This window comes from Osmerus eperlanus, chromosome 3 (assembly GCF_963692335.1).
Source record: "Osmerus eperlanus chromosome 3, fOsmEpe2.1, whole genome shotgun sequence".
NCBI lineage: Eukaryota > Metazoa > Chordata > Actinopteri > Osmeriformes > Osmeridae > Osmerus > Osmerus eperlanus.
This window is the reverse complement of record NC_085020.1, coordinates 2,267,981-2,295,874: the sequence shown is the minus strand read 5'-3', so window position 1 is coordinate 2,295,874 and position 27,894 is coordinate 2,267,981. Positions and strand designations below refer to the sequence as shown.

At 43.3% G+C, this 27,894-nt stretch overlaps 1 protein-coding gene across 1 annotated transcript in view; it reads right to left on the bottom strand.

Moving 5' to 3' along the window:
• Positions 1-14,864: 14,864 nt before the first annotated feature.
• col6a3 (collagen, type VI, alpha 3) overlaps positions 14,865-27,894 on the bottom strand; it is an 82,053-nt gene continuing 69,023 nt past the window's right edge. Inside the window, exons 25-46 of the mRNA XM_062456421.1 lie at positions 27,233-27,295; positions 26,307-26,369; positions 25,802-25,864; positions 25,334-25,396; positions 25,158-25,208; positions 24,898-24,933; positions 24,644-24,706; positions 24,210-24,272; positions 23,890-23,922; positions 23,744-23,780; positions 23,634-23,645; positions 22,949-23,442; positions 22,634-22,736; positions 21,635-22,336; positions 21,198-21,294; positions 21,048-21,103; positions 20,410-20,670; positions 20,148-20,222; positions 18,582-18,767; positions 18,237-18,293; positions 16,518-16,703; positions 14,865-15,720 (exon numbers count right to left, since the gene is read on the bottom strand). Coding sequence (XP_062312405.1) covers positions 15,680-15,720; positions 16,518-16,703; positions 18,237-18,293; positions 18,582-18,767; positions 20,148-20,222; positions 20,410-20,670; positions 21,048-21,103; positions 21,198-21,294; positions 21,635-22,336; positions 22,634-22,736; positions 22,949-23,442; positions 23,634-23,645; positions 23,744-23,780; positions 23,890-23,922; positions 24,210-24,272; positions 24,644-24,706; positions 24,898-24,933; positions 25,158-25,208; positions 25,334-25,396; positions 25,802-25,864; positions 26,307-26,369; positions 27,233-27,295 — 2,805 coding nt within the window. The 3' untranslated portion in view covers positions 14,865-15,679. The remainder of the gene's footprint in view (positions 15,721-16,517; positions 16,704-18,236; positions 18,294-18,581; positions 18,768-20,147; positions 20,223-20,409; positions 20,671-21,047; positions 21,104-21,197; positions 21,295-21,634; positions 22,337-22,633; positions 22,737-22,948; positions 23,443-23,633; positions 23,646-23,743; positions 23,781-23,889; positions 23,923-24,209; positions 24,273-24,643; positions 24,707-24,897; positions 24,934-25,157; positions 25,209-25,333; positions 25,397-25,801; positions 25,865-26,306; positions 26,370-27,232; positions 27,296-27,894) is intronic.

Genomic DNA, 27,894 nt, shown 5'->3' with positions numbered 1-27,894 from the left:
ACTTCAGCTTACCTAAGCCCTTTTTGGAAAACTTTTCCACTCAACATTAACTTGCACTCAACATGCTTGAATCTAAAGCTGACAACAGGCACATCATTCCAAAAGGGGTCATCTGAGTAAACAAGGTAAAAGTTAGTAGCAAAGTCTATATGTTTTACGACATTCAGAGACCACAGACATCCAGTCTGTCATTAGGGGCCAGTCTGTTGACCTGTTGTCAACAGAAAGAACTGCAACAAAATGTAGATTAGAAGATTACTTACTATAATTTATTATCTATGAATATAGCAACTTCCTAAATTGCATATCATTTGTGTTAGGATTTTATTTCATTTTCATTGGTCCCTGCCTTGCTGCTTCAGACTGCGTCTTGCCGATTCGAGTTCGCAGTAGTAGGCCATAGGCTAAGTGTGAATGTGGGGCTAGCCCCTCTCTCACAATGCAATGTACATTCATTGTACGTGTGAAAATATTAATACGCATGCTCGGAATGTTAATGTGATCAATGATGTCGGGCTGGCAGCTGGTAGCCCCACTACAGCGTAATTTCCTATTTCAGACCTGATTGGCTGTCTGTCTGGCGCCAACATTAGTCAGCAAGAAGAGTGAGTAGGGTAGATTGTCTTAGCTAGCTTGTTAGCTTCACGAACGCCAGATAACTTGAGAAAATGAATGAAGTGTATTTCATACTCGAGCACCGGTTTGAAACCCTTAATTTGGAGGAGAAACTTGAAGTAAAGCGACTTGGTGCCCATCAGCCACGACATATTGTCATCACTCAGACTGCTGGTAAAAGTAACAGCGGGTTTAACTTGTAGTGGTTTTTGAAGAAAAACTGGCAAACGGTTAGCATACAAAAGAAGGCACTATTTTCATCTGATTGAGCAGCTACATTACTTCATTCCCAAAGTCATCAAAAATTGTGCCCAGAGGAAGAACCGCCGTGCCACCTTTCTCTTCAAGTGAGCCCTCAGACTTGGTGAGTGAAAGCATGTTTTATCATCCTGCCTTTGTGGTGCTGGTCTGTGCATTGGTCATATTTTTGGTCTGGATAAATAGATATAGATGGTGATGAGTGTCAGTGTGTCCATGCTTATCTATTAAGGCTGTTGTCATAGAATGGATCTGTATCCATAAAAAGTTGTCTTTCCACTTTGTGGCCTTCAGTGGTGTTGAGCTCATTGCTGTTCGCATATGGCCCTGTAGGCACATTGGTTCTGAGCTTGGTTGCATTCCTAATTTCGGTTTGTAAATGTGACAGTGGTAATTTTACATGTGTGTGAGAGAAATTACACAAGAAGGTCTCTCTTTCTCCAGTATATATGTACTACCTGGTAGAAGCAAGCCGCTCTGTCGTTAAGTGTTTTGTGGAGCTATACGCTGTTTGTTGATGTGTTAAATAAACACATCAGTAGCAAGAGGGAGTTTTGTAGCTTTACTGGTAGATACATGTATCCTATATTTTGAAATGGTTTGTGCCCCACCAATTTTTTACATATAAAAACGCCACTGCAGACATCTGATCACCGTCAGTAACTTGATTGATTCTCCGACTCGCGTGCTTTTCTTGCTGGGCTAGTCGATTTATAGTTCTAATTTGGGGGTTTGAATGCATGCAGGATCCTTATAGGCATTCTTCTCACAGGCACGTGGTGACGTATGTTATGGGATCTGTTTACGTACAGCACTTCCCAGGAAGCATGATAGGGTGAGCCTGGTGTAGGATGGCATCTGAACCTCTGCTATTCAGTGAATCTATACCGTGATTTCCCCCCTACCCCCCATTTGTAAATGGAACAAACTTTTAAGATAACTTTTAACATAACCATCAGTACACCTTTATTGATATGCATGTCATATTTTACTGTTATTTGTTTTGTCCAAAAATACAACTAAAACTGCTAAATAATGTCAAAATAAATGTTTTCTTAATCTTCAGTGTCTCCCACATAGAAAAGAGAGTCTTATGAGATAAATATGTTATTGGTAGGGACATTAACTATGTGATGGATTATACAGTATATGTTTTTCTGTTTGATTGTGAATCTTGAATGAAACAGTTATTAGCCCTATCACTGAGGAGGCCTGGTTCTATCATTGCAGTGTCCCACGCTCATTACACTCTCTGGAAACTATTTGCAAAGGAGCCAGGAATTATCATCATGACTCACAGTAGTTAAAACCGGCCTGGGCTTGTAATCTTAATGATTTCCGAAACTTGATATTACCAGGTGTGGACACGAGAACGATATCAGACTGGAGATGCACTGGGGGCTGAAATCTGAAACAGAGCAGATTTGATGGAATATTGTACGTGCTTAGAGCAATCTGTTGTTTGCACAGTTGTAAACAATGATGTATTCTAGGATATATACACTCAGACACACACGAAGGCTCTCCCACAAATTCAGTTACTAATAGGCACATGTTCTCATACACACACACACCTGTATTTCCTGAATGTAAATCTATGACCAAACCTTTCCTCTGTTGTATTTACAGGAGGAACCAAAAGACTAAACAGAGAAAATAACTCTGTGCTGGAAACACCAGATCACGGAAGCTTGACTAATTAGAGAAATATCTAAATGAATATGGAAACCCCTGAAATATCGTTACATACATTAAAGTCAGATTTCACAATACCTCCTTCCTTGAAATCATGACACTGTCAGATCGAACTGCAGAGCAGTGTGATTGTGGAGAGCCATCTTGGGTTTACAGCTCTGTGCAACATCTTATTAGAAATGGGAGAGGAATGTGTATTGAGCCAGCTGGCGAGATCTTTGAAGTGAAGGAAGACTTGGAGGTCGGAGGTCGAAGGTGTGCAGACATGCAGACTGGTCCGTCTGACGAGTGTCTGGATAGTTTTCAGGTCGTTAAGGCCCCAGGTGTTCTGCACATATCATTTATATTGCAGGGATGTCATACGAGAGTGACGTGATGTCTGATATCGCGGATACGATACAGATTCAATTATGCGGCAACAGCAAAGCAGACGCGACTGAAATACGTGACTATAGATATGAAGCTCTGTTGATGGAGCATTTGGCTGTGACTCAAAAGGTCACAGATTGAAATCCCCCCCCCCCCACACACACACTTGTCGCTTTGGATAAAAGTGTGTTTCAGATAAAAACATTATCCAAACCGAAAAGGCGAAGAAATGCATGTGTTTTTTACTTTCAGTGGCAGTCCATCGCTATTATATTACATCAGTGAGGTGTCTACTGCCCTGGCCTAGGCAGGTCTGACATCATGTGTTTAACCATGGGAGGTCTGCACATCACAGAGAAACAGCCTTGTTTATTTGTTAGAAAAGCTGTCTGGTTACAAGACTGTAGAGGAAACTGTTGCTAATATGTGTTTGTGTAAACAACACAAAACACAGGTAGGTTGGCTGAGTCCACATCAAGTCTATCTCTTTAACACAGATGTTCCTGAGTGCCCCGGGACGCTATTAACGAGGTCAGTGTTTCCAAGAGGGTCAAAGGTCAGGCCTGCCTAGCATCACGCTGCATGCCTGAGTAATGATGGGAGAGGGAACCGCAAGACTCTTCTGGTGTTTACAGTGATATTCTAAAAAGGCAAACCCCTAACTCTAAAATCCTTTAATAACAATTGACATTCTTCTCCCATGGCTGTGTCATGTTTATGACTGAGACCATCATAAACTTAATTTTGGCCAGATTTTCTCCTGCTGGGATATCACTTTGCACCTCTTCGGTTCAAACATCTAACGGTTGTCAACAGCAACACTGTCTTTGTTGTCTCATGATGCATACAGTAAATGCGTCATGAGACATGCAGTAAATGCGTCAATACCTTTCCTGTTTCACGTTGTCACTTGACGTCAGGTTTAGCACATCCTTCATCCAGGTGGACTGGTGGCAAGCAGCCATATCATCCTTTTCTCTTGTGGTGTCCTTTGGTTTAGCAGGGAGGAGTCAGTGTCTGGATATACGTGGATCTCTGTTTCCAGAAGGTGCCGCTGCAAGGCCAGTAGAGGGCGCTCACCTCCGTCAGACCACATGTAACCCTGAAGCCAACATTTGTTTGTTTTCACAGGCACTCAATTATGGAATTTGCAAATTTTTATTATAGTGGAAAGACAATGAAGTAAATCACTCTAATCCCTGAAAGGTTCAATATTTTGATATGAAAAGATAAACCCGTCAAAAACCTTCTGGTTGAGGTTTCCCCCCTAGTTCTGAGTTGAGAGGTTTGTTTAATTTTTCATTAACCGAAAAAAGCCCCCGACCATCTGAGGTGGAAATGTTTCCATGTGGGATGAGTCACGCTGCAGTCTGGGCCTGAGAAGGGTCCAGGAGGATGTGGGAAACTGGGAAGAGAGGGATGATGAGAAACAGGAGACAGCGAGAAAAGAACAGAGATAGAGAAAAATAATAGAGACAGCCAGTAGTCAGAGGCCAAGGAGAGAGAGGGGGAGAGAGAGGGAGACAGGGAGATACATAGAGAGGGAGACAGGAAGAGAGAGAGAGGGAGACGGAGAGGGAGAGAGACAGGGAGAGAGACAGGGAGAGGGGGAGACACAGAGAGGGAGAGGAGAGGGAGAGGGAGAGGGAGAGGGAGAGGGAGAGGGAGAGGAGAGAGGGAGAGGGAGAGGGAGAGGGAGAGGGAGAGGGAGAGGGAGAGGGAGAGGGAGAGGGAGAGAGGGAGAGCAATTGATTAAGATGCCGTAAGAATGAGCGACGGCTGAAGAGGTAGATGGGAGGTGGCATCTTATGAGCTCTTAGCTAGAAGAGTATTAGTATACAGCTGTCTGAGGGACAGATTTATGTAGTGTGTGAAAGAGGATCTTTGAAGTGTTCCACTGTTTTCAGATGTTGCCTCAAAACAACAAAGTAAGCTGCCAAAGATGCCATACCTTGTTTATTCAGCTTTATATGCTCTTAATGATGTATTTTAGGTTACTGAGCAACTGAGCCCCACGTTGGGTCAAAGGAAAAGTGCTTTTCTGGAGTGTGTACCAGATGGGCGGGGCTATTTCATAGGCTTCAATTTTCCAGGCTCAGTTAAGCACAGACTGTGGCCTAGTGATGCTAGGAAGAGGTTGGAACCCCCTGATGTGACTTGTAACACCCAAGAAGAATTGGTAGGGTGTTTGTCATAATCTTGTAAAACATTTTTAATGTTTGTCCAAGCGTCAGCAGTTTACTCTGTTTACATTCCCCGACAAGATGAATGTACACACGGTTGTTTAGCATGTGACCCAAATGAGAGATACCAGCTGTTAAGAAAATGTTTGTGAGCAATGAGCACAAGAGAAAGGTTTTGGACGAATGTGCTGGCCATTAAACAAAAAAAAGCACCCGAAAACCGTGAGAATCCGTGAATCAATTCTTGACTTAACGAGAATGCGATGCACTTTTAGATGCAGCTGTTTTTCTCTGCGTTGGCTAACTTCTTTACTAAGACTTCCCAGAAAGTCCCCAGCTTTCACATCTCCGTTCCAGGATATTTCCTAATCCACAGTTAAAGTTGAGATGTCCTTCAGGAGTTACTTTTATAGCTCCACCATTTTAGCCTTCTGCATGGTCACAAGGGGAATCTATTCAAAAATGGAACAGACAGGAAAAAACACAATTCCTCAAATTCAGAGCCATGTGTGTGTTGGTGCTCAGCTTTTGAGACATAGAGAAGCAGTGAGGCAGAAATCTTGTCACACTATCAGAAAGCTGTGTCATCATGACTCATGAGGCTGCATTGAAGTGTCCCGTTTTTCATGACATAAAAGATAAAAGCATGCTAGTTTCCCACCAATACAGGCGTCTGGCTTCCATCTGTGAGAGGCCTCCAAACGCGAGGCTGAGACTTGTCGCGTCAGGTCAGTTTTCTGCATGAGTTGTGTTGTGGTCTTGAAACACAGACAGAGTTCATCATTTATGTCTTGTATCATTAGAAGTGTTAAGTATTTCTAATGACATAGAAATACTTAACACTTCTAATGACATAGAAATACTTAAGTATTGCTATGTCTAGCTTTATAGTAATTTATTCCTGCTCATGTCAACAACAACAGCAATCAATGCAACAACTTTGTAAACCTACACTTTACAGTAGACCAACAACCAACTATCAAAGTGAATTTCATATTAGAAATCAAAACTCGATCACTCCTGTAAGGGCCTGAGATTATTTACTAAATCTATTTTTTTTTATCCATCTTGTAATTAGGGTGACCAGATTTGAGTTTGTGAAAAAAAGGACGCTTTGTCGCATCGACGGGGGGGGTTGCTGGTCGTGTATTGCATGCCGCACTATCTGATCAAAATTACAGTTCTCTCTACAGTCAGAGCTCGCGCAAGAAGGTGGAACGTAAGGGAGATACCCTTTCCAAAACTTGTAAGGGCGTAATAGTTTGTAAAAGACCCAGAGAAACACAAATTTCTGCCGAAGCAAAATCCCGGACACTTTTGGAATCCCTTTCGGACCATTTATTAGGTCTTGAAAAGAGGACATGTCTGGTCACCCTATTGTAATTGATTTATTTGGGGTAAAAAAACATGAAGATTCTGCAATCGTCTAGTGTTTCTCAAAGTTCTTAACAACTGGCCAACATGTTTTAGACGTAGAGACTTAAATTCAGATGTTTCCAATTCAGAACATCTTTGAAGTGTTTAAGGCCAAGGCTAATGTTGTGCGTTGTCTGGAAATCTTCCTGGATATTTGTGTTGTTGTTGATTTCTTGTCATTGTTGCCTCTCTGTAATAGTCTAGGAATTTGCCTCTTGCTGGGCCAAGATTGTACATTTGTGCCTAATTTACCTTGTAATAAATGTTATATTTTAGTTCATTAGTAAAATATATATAATGTATCTCTGTAGATGTAAATAATGTGAATGTCAAAACACTTTCTACATGTTGACAATATCCACGCTTCCTTCTCCTTCTTCTCCTTCTTCCCTCTCCTTGCAGCCAGACACAGAGTCTGGGAAGAATCTGTGCAAGGCTGCTCTTAGTTACATTCGATTAAATCATTTATCTGGAGTAAGACTTTATACCAAACAGACAAGCGTGATGCTACTAGTAGGTGGAGGGAGACCAGCCTGTTGAGACTACACAGTCTGCTTTTATGGTTGAACTCGTTAATTAGCGTAGAAATAAAACAACATAAGGATCCATTTCAAGAGGTTTTTGTCTCTATAGGAAAGCAACATTCACCTTCATCATGAAACCACTTAAAGCCAATTACCAAAAACACAAACACATTAAACCGGTGCTTGGCTGCGCTGACTACATTTTCCAAGACCTAATTTATGACTAGCAGCTTTTAATGCAAACTTGACTAATTTGTTTCAAGTGAAGACCTTTTTGATGAAGGAAAATAAATATTCACAGTGCATCTGGCTTTGAGTTCATTAGGTTGATAAAGAATATAAGTTTGAAAGAAAATATTTTCAAACCTCAAAATACTTTACCTTAAAAACTGGGAGTTTGCTGCATATTTGTACGCACTGAGAATGTTTTCACACTCAGCTAAACAGCATGGCAGATTCATCATGGACTGAACATTAAAGTGTAATTAAAGTAAAGGTTTTGGTCACCATGTCTTCACAGACATTCTCTAGGTCTACAATAACATATACAAGTCTCTGTGCATAACCAAAGTTGTTTTTCTAACTGAAAGTGAGAAATATATTACCATTAAACCCAGGGGTGTTTTCCAGGTGTGCCTGGGTGTTTCTGAGGTGTTTCTTCCATTAAACCCAGAGGTGTTTCTTGCTGTCCAGTGGACTGGGAAGATGGCTGCTTCTCATTGAGGATAAAAATAAGCTTCTACATCCATCTAGAGCAGATCTCAGACGATAAGCTATGCTGGGTTCAGAACCAACAGATGAATCTTTTTCACCTTTGAGGTCCATGAGACTTTATAGAACCCAGCAGCAGTTTCTCATTCTGTACGGTTGTGTGTGTTGGTTATATTTCCGGAACACAAAAGAAATGCAATTGGAAGCTGAAATTGTTTCCATTTCCCCAGCTTCTAGTGTACTTTAGCAGTGGATATGTGATGCGTGCGAGTATGAATCTCCAACGGTAAGGTTTGGACACAAACGTATTTATTTGTTTGACAGTCGGGCATGCGGATTGGCTGACTGGGACTCCTGAGGTCAACATAGATGGCTTCACAGCTCAGTCATGCAGGGTAAATAGCGGGTCGATGGTTTAAAGAGGTCGCACCTCTGCTGTTTTTTTCGTCGGGCCTGCGGGGAGGGTGGGGTGAAGACATGACCTCACTATAGCATGGGTCAGTGGAAGAAAACACCATCCAAACCCAGTGTTGAACCTTTGACAGGAAATGAAAAGGAACCTGACGCTTAAATTAACCTGCGTTTTAGACTTGACCCTTATTTGGGCTCTGTGTTTTCTACTGAAATGTGAGCGCTAAAATGAGGGCAAGGAAATGATTTGGAGAGAAGAGGAGAATGAGGCGGAGGAATGATGGAGAAATTAGGCTTTTGTACCAAAGAGGTGGGTGGTCTGTTCCTCATAAGACGAGTGAGTGAAGATCCAAAAGAACAGGAAATGACATCAATGTTTTCATCAGCTGAAACATTATTTATATGAATAATATGGATTAAAACAGCCTGGGTTGGATAGATGGAATATGTCAGAGAATTGTGCATTTGTAGAGATTAAAGTTTTGAAATATAAAGGTATCTTTTCAATCAATCTGGAAAACTTGTATACAAAAAGCTTGACATTGTATTTTGACAAATGTAACGATTTGAAATGTTATTCAAACCTAGTTGCGTTCAATGTGCAAGTTTTAATTAAATACCAACTCAGGTGCATATATTCACTTGAACACAAGTGAAAGAGCACCGATTGAATCCAACTGCATGGCAGCAGATCCTGCTGCAGGAAAGATCATGTGACTGCTCAGGAAGTAAACAAATTGGAAACTGTACACTCAGCTTGCCAGGCAAACCTGTAACTTTGCTATTCTTAAGCTTGCGCCAACCCTACGAAACCATTGGTGCCAACTGTCATTGATAATCTGTGCTTTGTTACTTCTGCCACAGTGAACCGATGTGTCCCTCTGATTTAACCCTCGTGCTGCCTTCGGGTCACATGACCCTAAGGTTCATAACGAACCATCGTTGTGTTTACCCAATTTTACCCAATACAAAAACAAATAAAAATAATTTTCTTTTAACCTTTGCAATGTGGGGGGTCTGAGACAGCCCAACGGTTAAAAGAAAATGCTTCACTTTGTCTTTGTATGCGGTAAATCTGTCGCAATACGACGGTGGGTCACAATGACTGATGGGTCAGAATGACCCGAAGATAACACAAGGGTTAAATTACATGAATGAAATTCAAAGTTTTGTACACAAGATCAAGCTGAATCTTCAAAGCTTGAAAATCCAATAGAAACTTAGCTGACGTAAATACAGCTCTGTAGTGAAGGTCGACATCTTGTTCAAGTGCTTCGCAGATGTTGCTTGTTGAAATCGATGAAATCTCCAAGTCACTGGAGACCAACATCTTTACAGCTGTACAGACTCTTACTCTGTATGAGCTGTGGACCGATGAACTACAGGGATTCAAATGTGTGTCTTGAAAGTATGCATTCATGCTGGAGTTTGTGCCCCAAAGTTGGCATCAGTTTTGGGATGGCAAAAAGTTGCAGATGTAAGTATTTCCTGTGGGGAGAAAACAGTTCCTTTTAGTCTCTGCCAATGTTCCTCTCTGTTGAAGGGCATTGAACCCACATAAATAAAAAGTGTTTCAATGATGAACTACAGCCACCAGAGACTAATGTTCTTCTCTTAATCGGTTTCATCACCACCGAAATCATCTAGTGTGGTGTCCATTAGGGCTAGTTACATTACAGCTATTACAGCTCTCTCCAATTTACCTCTTTTCCATAATTTAATGAAATGTCTTTTTTTTTTTTTATACATCTGAGCTGTTTATACCACACATCTTAATCCCCTGTCCCCACTTACAAGATCTCAAATTCAAAGAGAGATGTTAGATTATCCATGTAAAAGATCAGTTTCATTGGTATCACAGTCGAGGACACACAAAAGTGATTCAGTGTGGAAAGAATGTTTCCCTCTTCACTGGAGTAGAAGCTTTGGGGTAGAAATACATGACTCTGATGTGGGTTTAGCTTTGGGGTTTGGCTTAGGGTTTTTAATGATTAGGGCCTGAACATGCAAATTAAAGTAAATAGGATAAAGAGACACAGCGAATTAAGTGACTACACGTCAGTTGAGAATGTTTTCCTAAGTTTAACCCAGCGCTGATATCTATACTGTTGACACAAAATGAAAGTGTACATTTTGAAAGTCCATAATATGCGTGAACCGTGTTGTTATCCAGATACAGTTACATGTGATGTGATATTTTAGTGTAAACAGTATATCATATACCTTTTTATTGTTTTGTGTTTTTCAAGCGGGGTTTGACTCAAAGGTTGTCTGATAGAATACAGTTGATTTTCACTTTGTAGATTTTTTGTAGAACGTAATGAGTAACGATCTCCACCCATTAGAATGTGTTTATAATTAGTCAGGCTCTGGGGATTCACCACAGTTTCTTCGTTTCTTCCTTGACAACATGCCTGTGACCTGGAGCACAGGGGTCCTGAGGTGTAAGGAAGAGATGATTTTGCACCACACTCACAGGGACTTTGAGACGGCGCCTCGTCCGTTAATTATAGCTGGACAAGTCATCCCTTCTCGGCGTGAGAAATAACTTCTCAGCGTGACAAATACAAGGTGTTGTGTTACAGCGGGAGAAATGTGTTGAAATGCGTGAGTCTCACGGCGAATGCATGCGTGAGACTTGAGAGCCCTGAATACATAGTGAAGTAGAAAGTAGGCTACTGATTCCAGAAAAATCGATTTATGTACAATAACGATGTATTTGTACTTAATTACTTCCCATCTCTGGGAACAACAAGGGTTTTCCACAAACCACCCATTGGAGGTTGGCGAAGCCTTTCAGAGTGGCACCGAACAAATTCAGACAAGGTCAACGGGCGAACACATTGGTTGTGGCACGGAATCTCAGGCTAAGCCCAAGAGGACGAAAGGAGAGATCAAAGAAGTGAACAAATCTGGAGTTAGTTTACACACAACTCTGGGCCTGCGGACTAAGTTAGTGTATTTACAGTGAGGGCTCCTCAATGCGAAAGCCATGTCGGGCTCTGACTTTTACGGCTATGATGGAAAGACTGAAGAGCCGGAGCAATGAGTCACCACTGAGCCCTCAGTGCGCGCTGCTTCTCGTTCAGTGGTGACGCATCTCTTCTCTCTGCTTTTCTCCCATCTCTCCTTCCTCCTCTCTTCTCTAGTTCTGACCACAAACAGAACTAGGCTACTGACAGACCAAAGCAGAAATCCCACAGTCCCACGTTACTTCTTGTACAAGTTGTATTCCACAGGATTATTCACGCAGATGAGTGAATTGATAATGCAGTGTGGTATTTTGCTTCAGAACTAACAAAATTATAAAATTATATTATTGTATTAAAGTTCTTGTCCATACAAACAATTTAGTCATATAATCAACAACGTTGATTATATACACACAATTTTCATTGTTTTAGCCTAATAAAATGCACCCTTTCAATTACTTTTTAGCACTGCTAGTTCTGGCAGCTGTAGTTAGCTGCGACCCTGTCTTTCAATACATAAGCAGTCTTTATTACCCACTGTGACTCACCAGGCAGAGGTGGGGGAAGCGGACCACTGGTTTGGCAAAGTCACCATACTGGAGTTAAGGCCAACAAACTGAGTGTGCTGAGATTTGAGGGGGTGAGATCTCCCCTCCGCGTCTGGTTTCAATTAAGGGTTTGAATTAATCTGCCACGCTGGACGAAGGGAGAATGACACGTGAAGGCTTAAATCAAGCATCCAGCTGCTAAAGGATTAAAAGTCCAGTTGTGGAGAGACGTGTCTTTCAAAAGTGTTTTACGGATCGGAAAGCTTTGAAATAAATGCGTGCAAATGGTATTTGGGAAGTGAAAGTTGCAATAGTGTTTGACTTTCTGATAAAGATGTTGACTTAACTGCTACATTTTCAGATGATTGAGCTGGCTGGAGCTATAGTGATCAGCTTGAACCCAACAAACAATCAAATTTTAATGATGAACTTTGGAAACCATAGTAATGATTTGAGGACTTGATAGAGCTGAAAAGTGCTATTTAATAGTGACATAATTAATTTTGAGGAGGGTGGAAAGTAAATGTTTAGAGTTTTTTTAGCACTGTGACAAGGAGAAGGTAGTGTTCCTAGTACTTTGCTCCCTGCAGTACGGCCTACCCCGTTCTCAGTCTCTTTTCGGTGCCCAACGGAAATTCTGACGTTGGTCCCAGTTCGCGGTGGCTCTTGTTGTTCCCGACTAACCGCTGAGCTGTTAGCTTATTGTAACTAGCTCTTTTATGCTCAGTTAGAACCACATGCCTTACAGAGCCAGGAGAAACTACAGAACCTTTTCCAGAGAACAACATCTCGCTCCACTAACAACCCACATAAGATCCAAAAGCCTTCAGCAGAATGATCAGGAACCATTTTTTAAGTGATCATACTTAAGTTTCTGAGAAATACTCCCAACAGGCTTAAACATATTCAATAAGACTGTCCAATTTTTAACCAGTCAACAAAATGTGTGGCTTGGAGTTGATTTTGGACGAAATCCCAGTGTTAACCGGAGAGAAGTCTAATAAAAACAAGCAACGATCAGTGCAACACGCTGCTATCAGTTTGTGGAGCATCTCTGACGAGGGACTGCATGTGTTCCTCAAGCTGCGGGGCACTCTTGGAGAAGGGATGCAAAGCGATACTTTTAACACATGTTGGTTATTCATCACCGACTGTTAATCAATGCAAACTCTTGTGTTGAGCCTGTTAGTCGTACATGTATCCTCGTATTTGCATAAATATACGGACGACTGCATTTTATGTGTGTGTGTTTCCTTGCATGCTAATTACCCCCCCCCCCACCACCACCAGCACCACCACACATACAAGGTACGATCAACAAATCAAGGAACGCCAACATCTGTTTTTGAAACATTTTATTCCACATCTGTTCTCAACATCAACCGAACGGATATCTGCAGTCAAGCAGTTCCAGTGTCACAAGTTACAGTCCACGGGTGGACTGTTGTAACAGACGTGGCCGCGCACTTGGCCGACGTTCCCCGCACCTGGGATCGAACCTGCCAGCTCCGACTCCCCAAACGCGACCAACAACTACGCCAACTAAAAGCGAAAGATTCGCTGGTGAGAGTGCCTCAATACATACCTGAGGAGTGAGTTTAACCAATCTACATTAGCTACACTATCACCTGTGATTGTCAGCAGCTAGTTTTAGTTGGTATCATTTGCAAATGAACGGTCACATAAAGCCTCTTGAGCATGTGTGTCCGAGGGCTATGTGATATGCAAGTCTCTGAACACTCAGCCAGTTACATCTCACCCCCCCCATGAGCAGACAGATTATTATCATGGGCTCATTTCCTGAATGTGTCTCTAGGTACAAAAGGATATAACAGTAATGCTTACTTTAATGTTGCTATATTCTGCAAATTGCTTGTTGTATGTCTGGCAAAACGACCAGAAAAAAGTTGTCACATTTTTGACTGTATGCGTGACTCCTATGTCAGTGATTCTTCCATCAGATAAATTATTTTGGGAGAAACAATTACTAACTGGTTCACTGAGGGTTCACCCTGTGATTGTGATGTTTATGGTCTGGAGTTGCCATGGCTATAAGTTGACAATTCATCAATGTCCTCCTATGTTCTTATAGCGGCAATGATTCCAAGGCTGGCAGCTGCTGTGAGATGAGAGAAGACAAACATCAGCATCAGTTACCTTCTGTTTTACTGATTGTGATGTTTATGGTCTGGAGTTGCCATGGCTAACAACATAAAATGTTGATCCAAATGTCTCTTTTTTGTGATATGACTTGAGCTCTTGCTCTGCTAAGGGGGCAGAATCTGGAAATCAAAACAACTTCAGAGTAAGGACATCTGGATGTAGGCTGAGTTGTAGAAGATGTCCCTGTAACCTCCCTCCTTCTAAACCCAGCCTCATAAATCTACTCTTATCCTCCCCTGGCCAGAGTACAAACTGCTGAGCCTGGACATGAATGTGACCGGTTTGTGCTGACAGACATTTTTCCAGTGTGAGAGGAACATTGGTATTCAGAAGCATATTTCTTTTCTATAAATGTGATGTGCTTATTGTAAAATATGTGGACATGCGTGACAGGGGCCACTGCATCTTTCATACGTGTTTGGACATGATCATTGATGTGTCTTGGTGTAAATCCAACATTTCAAGATGTCTAGCGGTGTATTCCAACGGAGCAAGTGGTGTGACACTAGCAAATGCTGTGTTTCTCATCCAGTCCATCAAGCACTAGTGTCAACAGTGTGTGTTTTGAAGATGATCCTAGTCCAAGTCACTGGTATATTCTTATACACTGTACTGATATTCAAGGTAGTTATTTTGCTCCAGTTATTCAAGTCCTTGTGGCTTCACGTACCTGTATCTTGCCTGTATCATTTTGTTGTGCCGAGTGTTTTGGATGCTCTCCAACATTCCTGATATGTCCCAGGCCCAAGGGACCAGGCATTACCCTAAAAGGCGATTATCTACATATTTCACAGGCCAAAAGTTGCATTTCCCTTTTAAACTAAAATCTTACCCATTGATTTATGTTCTCAAAAGTTCAGAGATGATGAAGATACGAAGGACACATATTTTTTTATTCTTGCTCCTTTGATGCCTTCCTATGCAACCGTAGAAAATACACCGAAAAATGTTGCTCAGTTGGTGATTGGATCGAGTTGAAAGAAAAATCCAGTGCTCGAGTTTATTAGAAAGTCTAATTAATTTTTTATTTCCCCGTTCCCAGATGAGACACAAAAGATAAGTAAAACAAAAACAAAACATCTTTAACAGCTTGAAAAGTACATTCCTCTTTTTAAAATACTGGAACATTTGTGTTTTGAGGCAGTGGTTCCAGAAGTGCATTTAGGTTAAATGATGAATGCCATTAGACACTGATAATTGATCACTGTCATTATATACACACTGCCAGGAAGGACTTGTGTAAACATCAGCATGGATTCTGTTATTGTGATCGTCTTAAACATTGTGATTTGTGAAGTCTGGAGACTAGTGATTTTTTAAATCAATATATAAATTTAGGATGAGTAGCTCATTGTGGCACTGTGTGTGTGTGTGTTATAAATGGTTACGGAGCTGAATAATATAATTCCTGCAAAGTTCGGATTTATTGATAATCTCTGTCCATTATATTCATACACATTTAGTTTTTAATGATAAAACGGTTTTGAACAAGTATGAAAAACAGATTGTGTAAATGTTACAATACAACATTGGATGTACTCTGCAACTCACCCCCCCCCCCCAAAAAAAAAACAACTAACAAACAAAGGAAAACACTATGTAGCACCAGTAGGAAGATAAATCATGCAGCAAATTGTGTTGCTTTCTTTTTGTGTGACAAAAAACTACTTCAAGATTATTATTTTTTTCTTCTTGTGGAATCCAGTGCAGCCACCTTTTTGCTTTGGTATAGCATCGCCTTCACGCTATTTTTAGTTGGTTGTCCTCAGAATTTCCTCAACAGAGGTATAAGTTGACAATTCATCAATGTCCTCCTATGTTCTTATAGCGGCGATGACTCCTCGGCTGGCAGCTGCTGTGAGATGAGAGAAGACAAACATCAGCATCAGTTACCTTCTGTTTTACTTCCTCATTTCCCCCCTTTCTTTTTCTGTGTAAAATTATCAGACAGAAGAAGCTGAAAGAGTCAAAAGCACAGTGGAAGAACAGCACAGAGTAACAATAGGAATGTATTTATTCATCAGATGCTGTGATCCAGACACAGGGGGAATCGAACCTGCAAACCTCATGATCTGCAGTCAAATGTTCTACCCCTGAGCTCTACCCATCCTAGAAAGGATGACACATTTAGGATTCAGTCTTGATTGCTCTACTTGGCAACCTGCTATGTTTAGCTCTGACAGCAATTAGAGAAGGTACTTAACCCTTGTGTTATCTTCGGGTCATTCTGACCCATCAGTCATTGTGACCCACCTTCGTATTGCGACAAATTTACCGCATACAAAGACAAAGTGATGCATTTTCTTTTAACAGCTAGGCTGTCTCAGACCCCCCACATTGCGATGGTTAAAAGAAAATTATTTTAATTTGTTTTTGTATTGGGTAAAATTGGGTAAACACAACGATGGTTCGTTATGAACCTTTGGCTCATGTGACCCGAAGGCAGCACGAGGGTTAAACCAACATGAGCTAAAACAAAAATACTATATTGAATAGAACGATTCAATGAATCAGCCCTGGAAGTACAGAAAACACAGAGATGGTCCTTACAGCCAAACCAACCAGACGACCTCATGCTCATGTTCCTTCCAACACCACCAGAGAGACGGCCAGACAATCAGAAAGACATTTTTATGTTTATTAAAAACCCACCTGCTTTTCCACAGGCCTTCTCACATTCCTCGTGTGTGTTGAAGCGGTTCTGGTTCCCTCCGCAGCCTCCGTACCAGAAGCGAGAGCAGCTCTTGCTCAGGGCGTCATAGTGCCACTTGAGGACGAATTTGGCGCAGGCTCCCTCCTCCTTGGCCAGCTGGCAGATGTCACTTCCTGTTAGGGCCGCTGTGAACCAAAACACACACGGGATGTTATAATAACGATGTTGCAAACCAAACCGTTTACTGTCATTTCAACTTGGTGAGAGGTTGTGCTGACGTGATGTTTTTACAATGAGGTACATGTAGTGAATGCTTTAGATCTAGGGGACCATGGTATCAATTAGCAAGTCACTGAAACACTTGCACAATGTGAATGCAGTACTATTAGACTGTAGACACATGCATATAAAGTAGCTGTGTAATATGTAGTAGTTATGAAGTAGATGCATGTTTTTGTGAATAACAATCATGGTATAATTTGCTTGAAATCAACAGCAGCATGTAGAGGTGGGAATTGTGGGTGCAATAGACAGCTTGACAGAAAACCCTCTTAAACTCTTCCCTTCCAACCTTCATAATCTTCAAACACAGTTCAGACGTATCGTATGACACCCTCCCTGCCAATTCACTTCAAGAACTAGAATGAACTGACAGTGAAATTGTGCAATGGGCTCCGTTTCATCCCCCAGTCCAGAATATGAACCAGCGAACAGCCCTCTGTATTCATTCACCCCACGATTATAATTGTGCCAGGTCCCATCTAGGGAATGACACAAGTTTAGCCTCTCTCTTTAACTCTCTTGGCTTTTCACTTGTTCCATAACTTACTGTGAAGATTCGAAAGGGGTTTGTGGTGGAGCACAAAAAGGGTTCTTTGTTTGCTAAGTTAATGGAAGCTGGAGGGGGGGGGGGGGGAATTGGATTACGCAACTACAGTGTAATCTGCTACATTCACAAATCCCTGTCAGCATTTCCCGGGCATGAGCTCCCTCTCTGTCTGAGGAGGCAGGCTGGGCATGAGCTCCCTCTCTGCCTTAGGAGGCAGGCTGGGCATGAGCTCCCTCTCTGCCTGAGGAGGCAGGCTGGGCATGAGCTCCCTCTCTGCCTGAGGAGGCAGGCTGGGCATGAGCTCCCTCTCTGCCTGAGGAGGCAGGCTGGGCATGAGCTCCCTCTCTGCCTGAGGAGGCAGGCTGGGCATGAGCTCCCTCTCTGTCTGAGGAGGCAGGCTGGGCATGAGCTCCCTCTGTCTGAGGAGGCAGGCTGGGCATGAGCTCCCTCTCTGCCTGAGGAGGCAGGCTGGGCATGAGCTCCCTCTCTGTCTGAGGAGGCAGGCTGGGCATGAGCTCCCTCTGTCTGAGGAGGCAGGCTGGGCATGAGCTCCCTCTGTCTGAGGAGGCAGGCTGGGCATGAGCTCCCTCTCTGTCTGAGGAGGCAGGCTGGGCATGAGCTCCCTCTGTCTGAGGAGGCAGGCTGGGCATGAGCTCCCTCTCTGTCTGAGGAGGCAGGCTGGCGCGTGAGAGAACTGAAGGCACGGTCCTCGAGGAGGAAGTCCTTGTTCTTTTAAGTGTCAGCTGTCCACAAAAAATATTTGGATGACGGACAGTGTGCACACCCCCGATCAAAGCGGACCAGATGAAAAGCGGACCAGATGGTACTTGGAATGGATTGTTCTGTGACATTATATGCTGTTAATATGCCGTTGATGATCTGAACTCACCGGGAGCTGGAAGGATCTCAGTCTTTACTTGCTCCATGTTCTGCTGAGGTTCTGGTGCTGTGGAACAACATTTAGAGTATTTTAGAAAGATATCCAGATTATGTCATTTTACAAACTAAGTTCCACAACTTTCTCTAATGCCGAACTGGTCCTACGGAATCCACAGTGTCATAGTTTAGAGACAAACTCATGTTAGGATGTTCAAGTCCCCTACATACCCCGACAACTTACACAACACTACAATACAGTACTTTAACAACAGCTTGTTAGCAACACAGGTTAGGGTCAGGCAAACCAGCCAGGTGGGCTGTGTCTCAACTCAGCCTGGCGACAACCACCACGTACCTGACCTCACGCAGAGCTTCAGGCACTGGGCCTCGGTCTCGAACCTATTTCCATTTCCTCCACAACCCCCGTACCAGAACTGAGTACAGATCCCGTTCTTTCTGTCAAAGAACCACTTAGCCTGATAGTCTTTGCACGGCAGTCCGGGATCATAGTCAAGTGAACATGGGCCTGCGAGCTCGTTAGCTGGAACATGCACAACACAAGACCGTTTACAGGAGGGAGAGAGAAAGAAGGAGAGGGGTTTGAATGAATATTAGATGTACTGCATGGATCTGAAAGCATGTTTAAAGGTTACAGTGAGTTGTGAGATTGTTTACTACTGTATTGTGATGTGAGATGTAAAAACACTTGACCACAAAGAATCAAATGTAGACCAAAGGTAATATTTAAAAGAGTGCAAGGTACTGATTAAATAAAGAACTTGATTCATACATGCACTGCAAACTATCATTACATTTTTGCATTGTTTTAAAATATTCAAAGTAAACAGTTGAGAAGGAAGTGGTAAAGGATTTCTGTTGGCAAACTACTGTTGAATAAAGTGGTGCAGTGGATAGATGATTATTTGGGAATGAAAGTGAATGAAAATGCAATTAGTTTCCACCAATGCCAGGTTGTTACTTGGGTTTAATTCCTGGTTAGTAGATTTTAGTGATTTAGTAGTTCTACGGCTGAGTGGTTTCTTGAGGTATGCTGCAAAACCACCATCCGATTCTAATCCAGTCCAAGTACCCCCTGGCCAATACTGAGAGACTACATGGAACACACCGCAGTATCCAGTATCCTTCAGCACAAAGTAAAGTACCCTTGAGGCATCTTCTTGTTTCACCCAATACTGTTTCTGTTCACGTGACGATGACAGCATCAATGCAAAATCTGAACTGGTAACTTGCAGTGAATGTTTGTAAGCAGGTCAAGGAGAAGCCCACACTAAAGCAGAGTGACTGGCCGGTGTAGGAGATGATCTCATGCGTTAGGTATTTCCCTCCTTATGATTCTACCAGGAGGGAAAGCCAAGGCCTCTATCCAACGCACAGCTTGGGAGACATTAATCTTCATCAATAGATTTCTTTTGCAACATGGCACTGTGGTATTTTTGGCATCAAAATGTTTCACTGATACGCAAGTTAGCAATTCAGACTGCCTTGAAAAGTACTCTCAAAAGATTTTAAACTCTCACTAAGAAAACATAATTGAATCCTACTGTTGAGTGATTCCTTGTGGGTAAACCGTAAGTGGTTCGATACGTTTCACATTGTTGGGAGTGGTGCTTAAGCCCCACTGAGACCCATCAACAAAGTCTATCTTTAACCCTGGCTGGAGAGGGAGCAGTTGGAGGTATGTGTGTGTGTCTGGTTGCATAACAACATCTGTGTGTTTAACCAACACGTGTTCAAAGGAAATCTGTTCTGATCAGTATAAACTTACAGTACTCGCAAGCTGACTCGTTCAGAAAAACACAAATGCACATTAGTGTCCCGCCACACGCACCTAGATAATCACACAGACACACCCCAGCACACACACCCACACCTAGGTACACACACACACAGCTTCACTCACCTGTCTCTGGTTTGTCTAGGGGGGGTGTCAACGCAAGAACAGAGACGTGGTGGGGGACTTTGTGCTCGGCTGCTTCTGTTGGATAGATGAGGAAGACAACGTTCATATCGTCAGTTAATAGATCTCCATCGTCACATACTAAGGGTGGATTGTGAATCCACCCTTAGTCAGCACATTGAATCAAACGGAACAGTCAGGTATAAAACATTCGATACATCTGAATCATCCACAACAGACAAACTCGGTCCACTCGGTTAGTTACTTGTGGTGACGATGCCCTTGTAGCTGGAGGCGGTGTTGCCGTCGGTGGTGTGGGCGGTGACCACAGCATGGTAGGTCTGTCCAGCGTCCAGGCCGTCCACCAGCAGCTCGGTGCCTGTGACGTTCTTCCTCAGCACCAGGGTGTGGTCGTGGAGGCGTGTCACTGCCACCTCGAAGTAGGCCATGAGCTTGGGGTCGGCCTCGGCCCAGCGCAGACTCAGGCTGCTGGAGGTCACGTTGGCCAGGTGGAGCTCGACCGATTCTGATTGTTCAGGATGTTAGCGACGCGTGTGATTATGATTGAGGTTAACTTGGACCAAGGCTTATGTTTACACAGACTGAATGATGATGGATGGAGAAGGCTGCACTTGCAAAAATATACATCGGTCGAAACGAAATGATGTAATGCGATTGCGGCTTACAAGAAATTGGATGTATTCAAATCTTGTCTCATGAAATTTGTGATCACTTGATGGATGAGTAGTGTTTCTATGTTGTCTCATGCTGGACTGTCAGCCAAGCAACTTCAAATTGTATGTGAGTTACATTACAAACACACCCTCTCAAAACCAACTCTGGAAACTCATGTTTTTGAAACGATGTTCCAGATGTTTGCTGAAAACGTGTTGGACTCGTTACCTTTGTGTTTCCTTGGATGGACCTCCTGGTGATTTTCATGGTGTTTGTGATGTTTCCTTTAAGCACATAGAGAGGATTATTGATGTTGAACATTCTTAATGCAATCCATGCTTTTTAGAGTAATACACCAGCTGTGGTCTGAACACTCACTCCTGAGAAGCTTTGAAAGGGTTTTTGAAAGGCTGGTCACTCTGATACCATTGGCAGTGTTTGGAGACTTCGGGGGACATGTAGAAAGCATTCTGAACTGCAAACACAAGACAAATGCTTTGGTCTCAATGCTCTAAAAACCTTTTAAACACTATGCAGAAGCGTAAAACAAAGTCTTAAGCTGTCTTCATACTGACAACCAGGGGCCTGGGTTTCATTATACATATTGAAAACGGCAAATCTGTCCCCCCGCCTTTTTATTAAGAAAAGTACAGCAGCCGCATCCTCAGTTATATAAAAAAAAAAGCTGCCTCACCCACGTTTGAAAACAAACCCACACCCCTGCTGAAGCAAACAAGGTTACTAATATCATTAAGTGTTAGGTACCATGCGCAGAGAGACTTGGACACCAGTGGGGTGTATGTGAAGCTACTCACTGTTGAGATACTTGGGCAGCAGGCGACCAAAGTTCTGGATGTATTTGTCGTAGAACTGTGAGGTGCCATCCAGCCTCTTGAAGAACACGTCGGACGGCTCGCTAACCATGCGGGACAGGACTCGCGTGTCCGCGACCCGAAGCTTCTCACCCACGCCCAGGACCACCAGGAAGTACCCCTTACACTTCATCTCCGTGGCGACCCGCACCAGCCTCTCCTCGTCCTCGGCCACCGGGCCGGTCACCATCAGGATCAGCACCTTCAGGTCTCGCTGGTGAGGAGCCTTCTCGAACACCTGCTCCACCGTACTCTCGATGGCTGCCGCCAGGGCCAGGCCTCCCTCCAGCTGAGGGGTCTTCTCCAGCAGGAAGGTACGGATGTCTCGGGCCGAGTTCTGGTCCGTCAGCCGCAGGTTGATGTGGATGGGCAGGCCGCTGCTGTTGCGGAGGAACTCGTACGGGGCCTGCTGCACCACAGCCACCCTGGCGTGGTGGATGGACGAGGCTGGGCTGGAGGAGATCTCTAGCTGGTCCACCATGTGTGCCACGTAGTGCTTCATCTCGTCAAAGGTGGCGGGGTAGGTGGTCTCGGAGCTGTCCATGACGAAGGCCATGTCGATGTCCACATCTGAGGTGAAAGAGCGCCGGTCTCTGAGGGACGTTGGAGGGATGTAATCGCACATCGCATCCGGGGAGCAGAAGTCTGGAGTAAAGAGAAAAACACACGTTGGCAGAAGTTTCAGACTCGTGATGGCTTCCATTAAGTTTCCCTGAGTTTGTTTGGAAAGCTATTTTCAGTTTGCATGCAACTGTCAATGTTCCCATGAGGCAATATGATACGAATTAAGCAACAATAGAGGTACTATGGATATGGTGAAGCTGACTCAGTTCTGTTGTCTGTAATTTTCAGATTTGCAGTTTTGGAGACAGTATAAAATGACAATGCTTTGGCAGCAAAAAACGTTTGGTCTAAATCTGTGGAGGTCAAAAGAGCTCTTACCAAAGCACACGTGGCAGTTCATAACCTTCTGGATGACAGAGTTGTACTGTGCACTTCCAGGACTGGGCAGAACCACCACCTGAGCCAGGGCTGTGTTGTTGATCTGAGACAAACAGAGAAACACGACAACATTAAAAAGGACTACCTTACCAGAGGAAATGACCTCATCTGATGATATCAGATGTTACACACACTGGTTAAATGCAGTTCCTCATTTTAGAGTAGAGTATAAAACCAATCACCACGCCTCTATAAGAAGAACAAATATTTGTCTTTTGCCTGCCAAACATCCTTTCCGGTCGCCCCTCCCAGTACCTGCAGAGCTCTGGAGAGCGCGCGATCCTCACGGTTGAGCAGGAACACGGACGCGATGCCGGTGTCGTAGAGCCTGAGTGCCGCGGCGCTGATGGCCGGATATTCTTTCACTGCCCCGTTGACAAAGAAGATGGCCACCTTTCTCATCAGGAAGCCGCTCCGCACCCTCTTGAAGGTGTTCTGGGCCAGGAAGTTCATGGCCGTCTCCAGGCTGCGCTGCTTGCGTGTCTGCAGGGCCTGCAGTCCTTCGATGCGCTGCACGAGGGCGCGGCGCTTCAGAGCGTCGGCGAACCTGATCTCGGTGGTCACCTCATTGTTGTAGAGGGTCAGCGCCACGCGCGCGCCGCGGGGACAGTTGCTCTCGGCAATGGTGATGTTGCCGACCAGCCGGAGGACAGCGTCTCGCATGTTTCTGAAGGCCGGGGCTGGCACGCCATCGGAGGCGTCCAGGGCGAAGGCCAGCTCAGTGGGATAGAGAGGACACTCTTGCTTGCCTTAGCGGAGGGAGACATCACACTTGTTCAAGATCAGTAAAAAGAAAATCTAGATTGTGATAAAAGGATTCTCCTGGTCTCGTTACAGAGAATGTGCAGGAGTAAAGAGTGAATGCTCTTAGCTGTGGTTCAATGCATTAGCAAGTTGAATGATCCTCATGTTCATAATTCTTAGGTCAGAGTTTCCTTACCGTAGCAGCAGGCTAGGGAAGGAAAGGAAAGGAAAATACCGTCATTTTCCCTTTTGACTACTACAGAAATCCTTAATCTTTCTAATGAATCTCATCTTAATCATACTTACGGCAGTTATCTCTGATTTTCTTGACCAGGTCGCATTGCTGAGGAAGTACAGAACCAGGTGTTAAAATATTTTGGGGCACATCCCTCACAGAGTGTTTGGTTTCTCCTCTAACACAAATGTCCTCTGCTGATAAATGAACTTCTTACCACAACACCAGGTCCTCTCGGTCCCTTCTGACCCTGTAGGAAGAGAAACAGAGCATGACAAGGCTGGAGACAGCTGGTGTGAGACACGTCCCACTGAGAGTCTTTCTGTTACATGATATTATATACTGCATTACGTTTGTGAAAAGACCAGATTTGGTCAAAAAGGTTGTACAAATCACTGTCCTACTACAGTGCCATACATCAAAAAGCATTAAGTTTGAAGGTCTCATGCTGTCATGGACTGAGGAAAGGTTTTGTAGTTTATAGTTATGGGATTGACCACAAATAACCACAGATAATAACAAAGAGCCTTCTCTTACGTAGGAACCAGGGTATCCGACATCTCCCTTCTGGCCCGGTGAACCAATATCTCCTGATACACCCTGGTGGATGAACAGATACAACAGTCAGAGTCAAAAACAGTGTTTATACCTGCCTCAACTTTCACCTGATACAATTACAAAATGTATACAAAGAGAGATGGTTGAACGTGAAGTTATAACTTATGTTAAAATATTTCCATCTGACTGAATAAATCACTAGAACACCTGAAAGGATGATTACGAGGACATAAGTACCATAACATTTGAAATAATAAAGCTACCATGACAAGTTTGTATTATCATCATAAGCTTACACCTATGATGAAACCCTTCTTCACAGCGATTGCGTAATCATGTTATAGTGAATTAATCAACCCAGAGCTCAGCTAGAGGTGGAGCCCTCTCCTGTCGCCCCTGCCCCACCATCTCACCGTCTGGCCGCGGTTGCCATGGCGTCCAGGTCCTCCAGGGGTCCCTGCGTCTCCTGCCGCACCCTGGATGAGGACAGAAACATAATTATGGAACCATCCAGGGTGAAACATGAGAGTTTGTGTATCAGAAAAGAGATGCTGCCTCAGGAAAGGTTCATGCACTTTTGAGAAGTAGCGGACTACTTGTAAACCCCCCAAAAATTATACTGAATTGTCTTAACAATGCTAGTGATGTTGTTTATGGTGTCCATTACCTTTGGTCCTGGGAACCCTGGGAAGCCCTCATCACCCTGTACGAAGCAAAATGATAAGTAGGAGAATCACTGCTTTGAAATGGCTGCTAAAGCATTTCATCTCATGTCTTCATATAAGGGCATAGCAATGACATGGACAGATCAAACAGAGGGATGAGTTCAGTGACGGTCATCATAGTAAGTGCTATCATAGTGAGGGTTGTCAAGGTGAAGGTCATCATACTGAGGGTTGTTATGGTGAGGGTCGTCATAGTGCTTACCCTCCTGCCCTTGGGTCCCGGGATTCCAAAGCCATCCCGACCATCCTCACCCTGCGTGTAAACGACAGCTTTTAGAGTGCTGCAGAACATCTCAGCCTTGCTAGAATCGAATGCCCTAAATTGTGTTAATTTTCTTGACATTCTGAGGGGCAGAGAGGATGTGACATAATTCTTACAGGTTCCCCACGAGGCCCCAGAGGTCCCACAATGCCTTTGGGTCCGGAGTCTCCCGGCTCTCCCTGGGAGGAAGAAGAAACACACGCAACGACAGCGAGGGTTAAAGCAGTGGAAACAAGAAGAACGCTTTTTCTCTGACTGCTTTGCACATATTTCCACCGATTTTATTGCGTTCATTTGTGTTTTTTGAAGAATCACGGTGACCTGGATGTTTTCTCAAGGATCATCTACTGTTTGCTCTGATAAACCAGGAATGCATGTTCAGGAACCTGATTCCTGGGGGCCTGGGTCGATGAGTTTCTCAGTCAGACCAGGGTGATTCAACCCGGTGGCTGTTTTTCAGGTGGCCAGTCAAGTCTTGTCTTAAGCGCATTTATTTTCTCAAAACGGATCCTCAAAACACATGGTAGATGCTTATAAACTGTAGGAAGCACAACAAATGAAACGGTGCCCAGTGTTTCCCTCACCTTACGACCAACAGTACCCCGTCGTCCCTTGTCTCCTCCGGGTCCTTGGGCTCCTCCTGGGCCCTACAGCACCACAATGGAAGATGAAAGAACGTGTACAATCCATACAGCTCCAGATTCAATATAGTACATGTATCAGGTTTTTATGCTGCTACGTATATGCAGGGGAGCAGAGACATGTACTGTCAACTGCTTTCACTCAGTGGAGTCGAACTGACACAAAGCCGTTTAAACCACAAACACGCGGTACTTGTGTTTACTGTTGATCTCGATTGGATCCATCCAGATATCTTTATTTATTTAAGTTACAAGCGTCTACGGAGCTCAAAGCAAAAGGATTAGGAAGAAACAAAATAGGTTTCCTTTGATCAAAGAGGATTGTTTGACTACAGCGAATCATCACTCAGATTAAGTGATTGTTGTTGTTCTTCTGTTAAGAGATGAATGTCCTGATCCTCATTTGTATAATGTCACACATGATACAGCTGTGGTTGTGTGCACCCACCCTGGGTCCTGGGTTCCCATCCTCGCCTCGGATTCCTGGTGTACTTGTGGGTCCTGCTGGTCCCTGGAAGAAAACATACAAAACACATGTAGAATACTGTAAAAACATACAAAACACATGTAGTATACTGTATACTCTCTGTATTTGTCTCTCTGTTGTGTAATGTCTTGTGTTTTTACTTAAGCTGAGTATTTATAGTGTAAATCTGTATAGTTCAGTCTATATTTTTTATTATTTTTGTTTTATACTTTTCAACTGCACTGAGTCTGAGAGCTGCTACCTCAATTGCTTGTACTTGTGCAATGACAAATACAGATATTCTATTCTATACCCATACAAAACACATGTAGCAGCATACGTTTATTAAACTACAAAAATGAACGTTCTGCATCTTTTACCATTGCTGCACTGTTTTAACTGTATTGTAGACCAATGTGTGGATGAAGAATACTAGATGGAAATACAACAAGCAAGACTGCTATTCTATTGCCAATTGGAATTCATACAACCATTTTCCTCCAGTCACAACATCATATTGTCATGTATCTCATGCAGCCAGTAAAAACATTTGAGTAATTGTGATTTTGGTTTAGGTCCACACATTTCCTCACAAGAGGTTTAAATGTTCTGCTAAACTCTCAACAAACAAAGATACCCTCCCGAGACTGAGCAATTCATTCACGTCCACTTAAGAAACTATAAAAAGCTCTGTAATCCTAGTACTTATTCAATAACAGATGCATAACTATAACAAAAAAACTAACAACAAAACAATCTTGTGGATTTTTTTTTCTCCTAAAACCTATCCAGTAGCCAAATCCAAACACTTGAGTAATGTAAAACGTAAACATTCTAAAAGCTTGTACTTCCATGTCTCAGGAGGATGGTTGTGGACGATAGGAGGATGAATGAAAGGATGAACTCACCCTGGATCCTCCGATCCCTGGCTCTCCCTGGAGCCCGTCAGCTCCAGGCTTGCCCAAAGGTCCCTTCAGCAAAACACAACGGTAGTTAATGACCAAGAGAACAAGAAAGTATTGATACCATATGTGTAGGTTTAGAGGGATACAAATATTTTGTTCCCACCAATGTTCAAACCAAACCTAAGCCCCTTGATTAATACAATCCTGAGGTGAGGGCAATGCTAGCAATTCCTAGTGATTCCTTAATATTTTAAGAATCTTCCTTATTTAATTCTTAAAAGTCCTGGTGGTGTAATCGCCAAATATCAGCGCTCATGTAATGCCTCTTGTCCAATCAAATTGCTTGGTCAGAACTAACTGTTGTATAACTGAAGTTTAAATAACTACATGAGTGGTGATGTCATTCTGCTCATGCACGTACAGGAATGAAATCAGTGATTGGTTGCAGGTGCCGGGCAAGTTTTCAAAACAACTTCCAAGCACAACCTATAGAGCGTACACGCTGGCCTGTAGTCACCCGTGCCCCTCACAGGTAATGGTGTCTCAGTGTTGTGGATTTTTGGCTAGCATTTTTATTCATTGGCTTAGAAGCTCAGTTGGAGTGAGAGGCTTGCACATGCTCTGTGACATCACAGTCCCTCACTCGTATTTATATCTGGGGATGA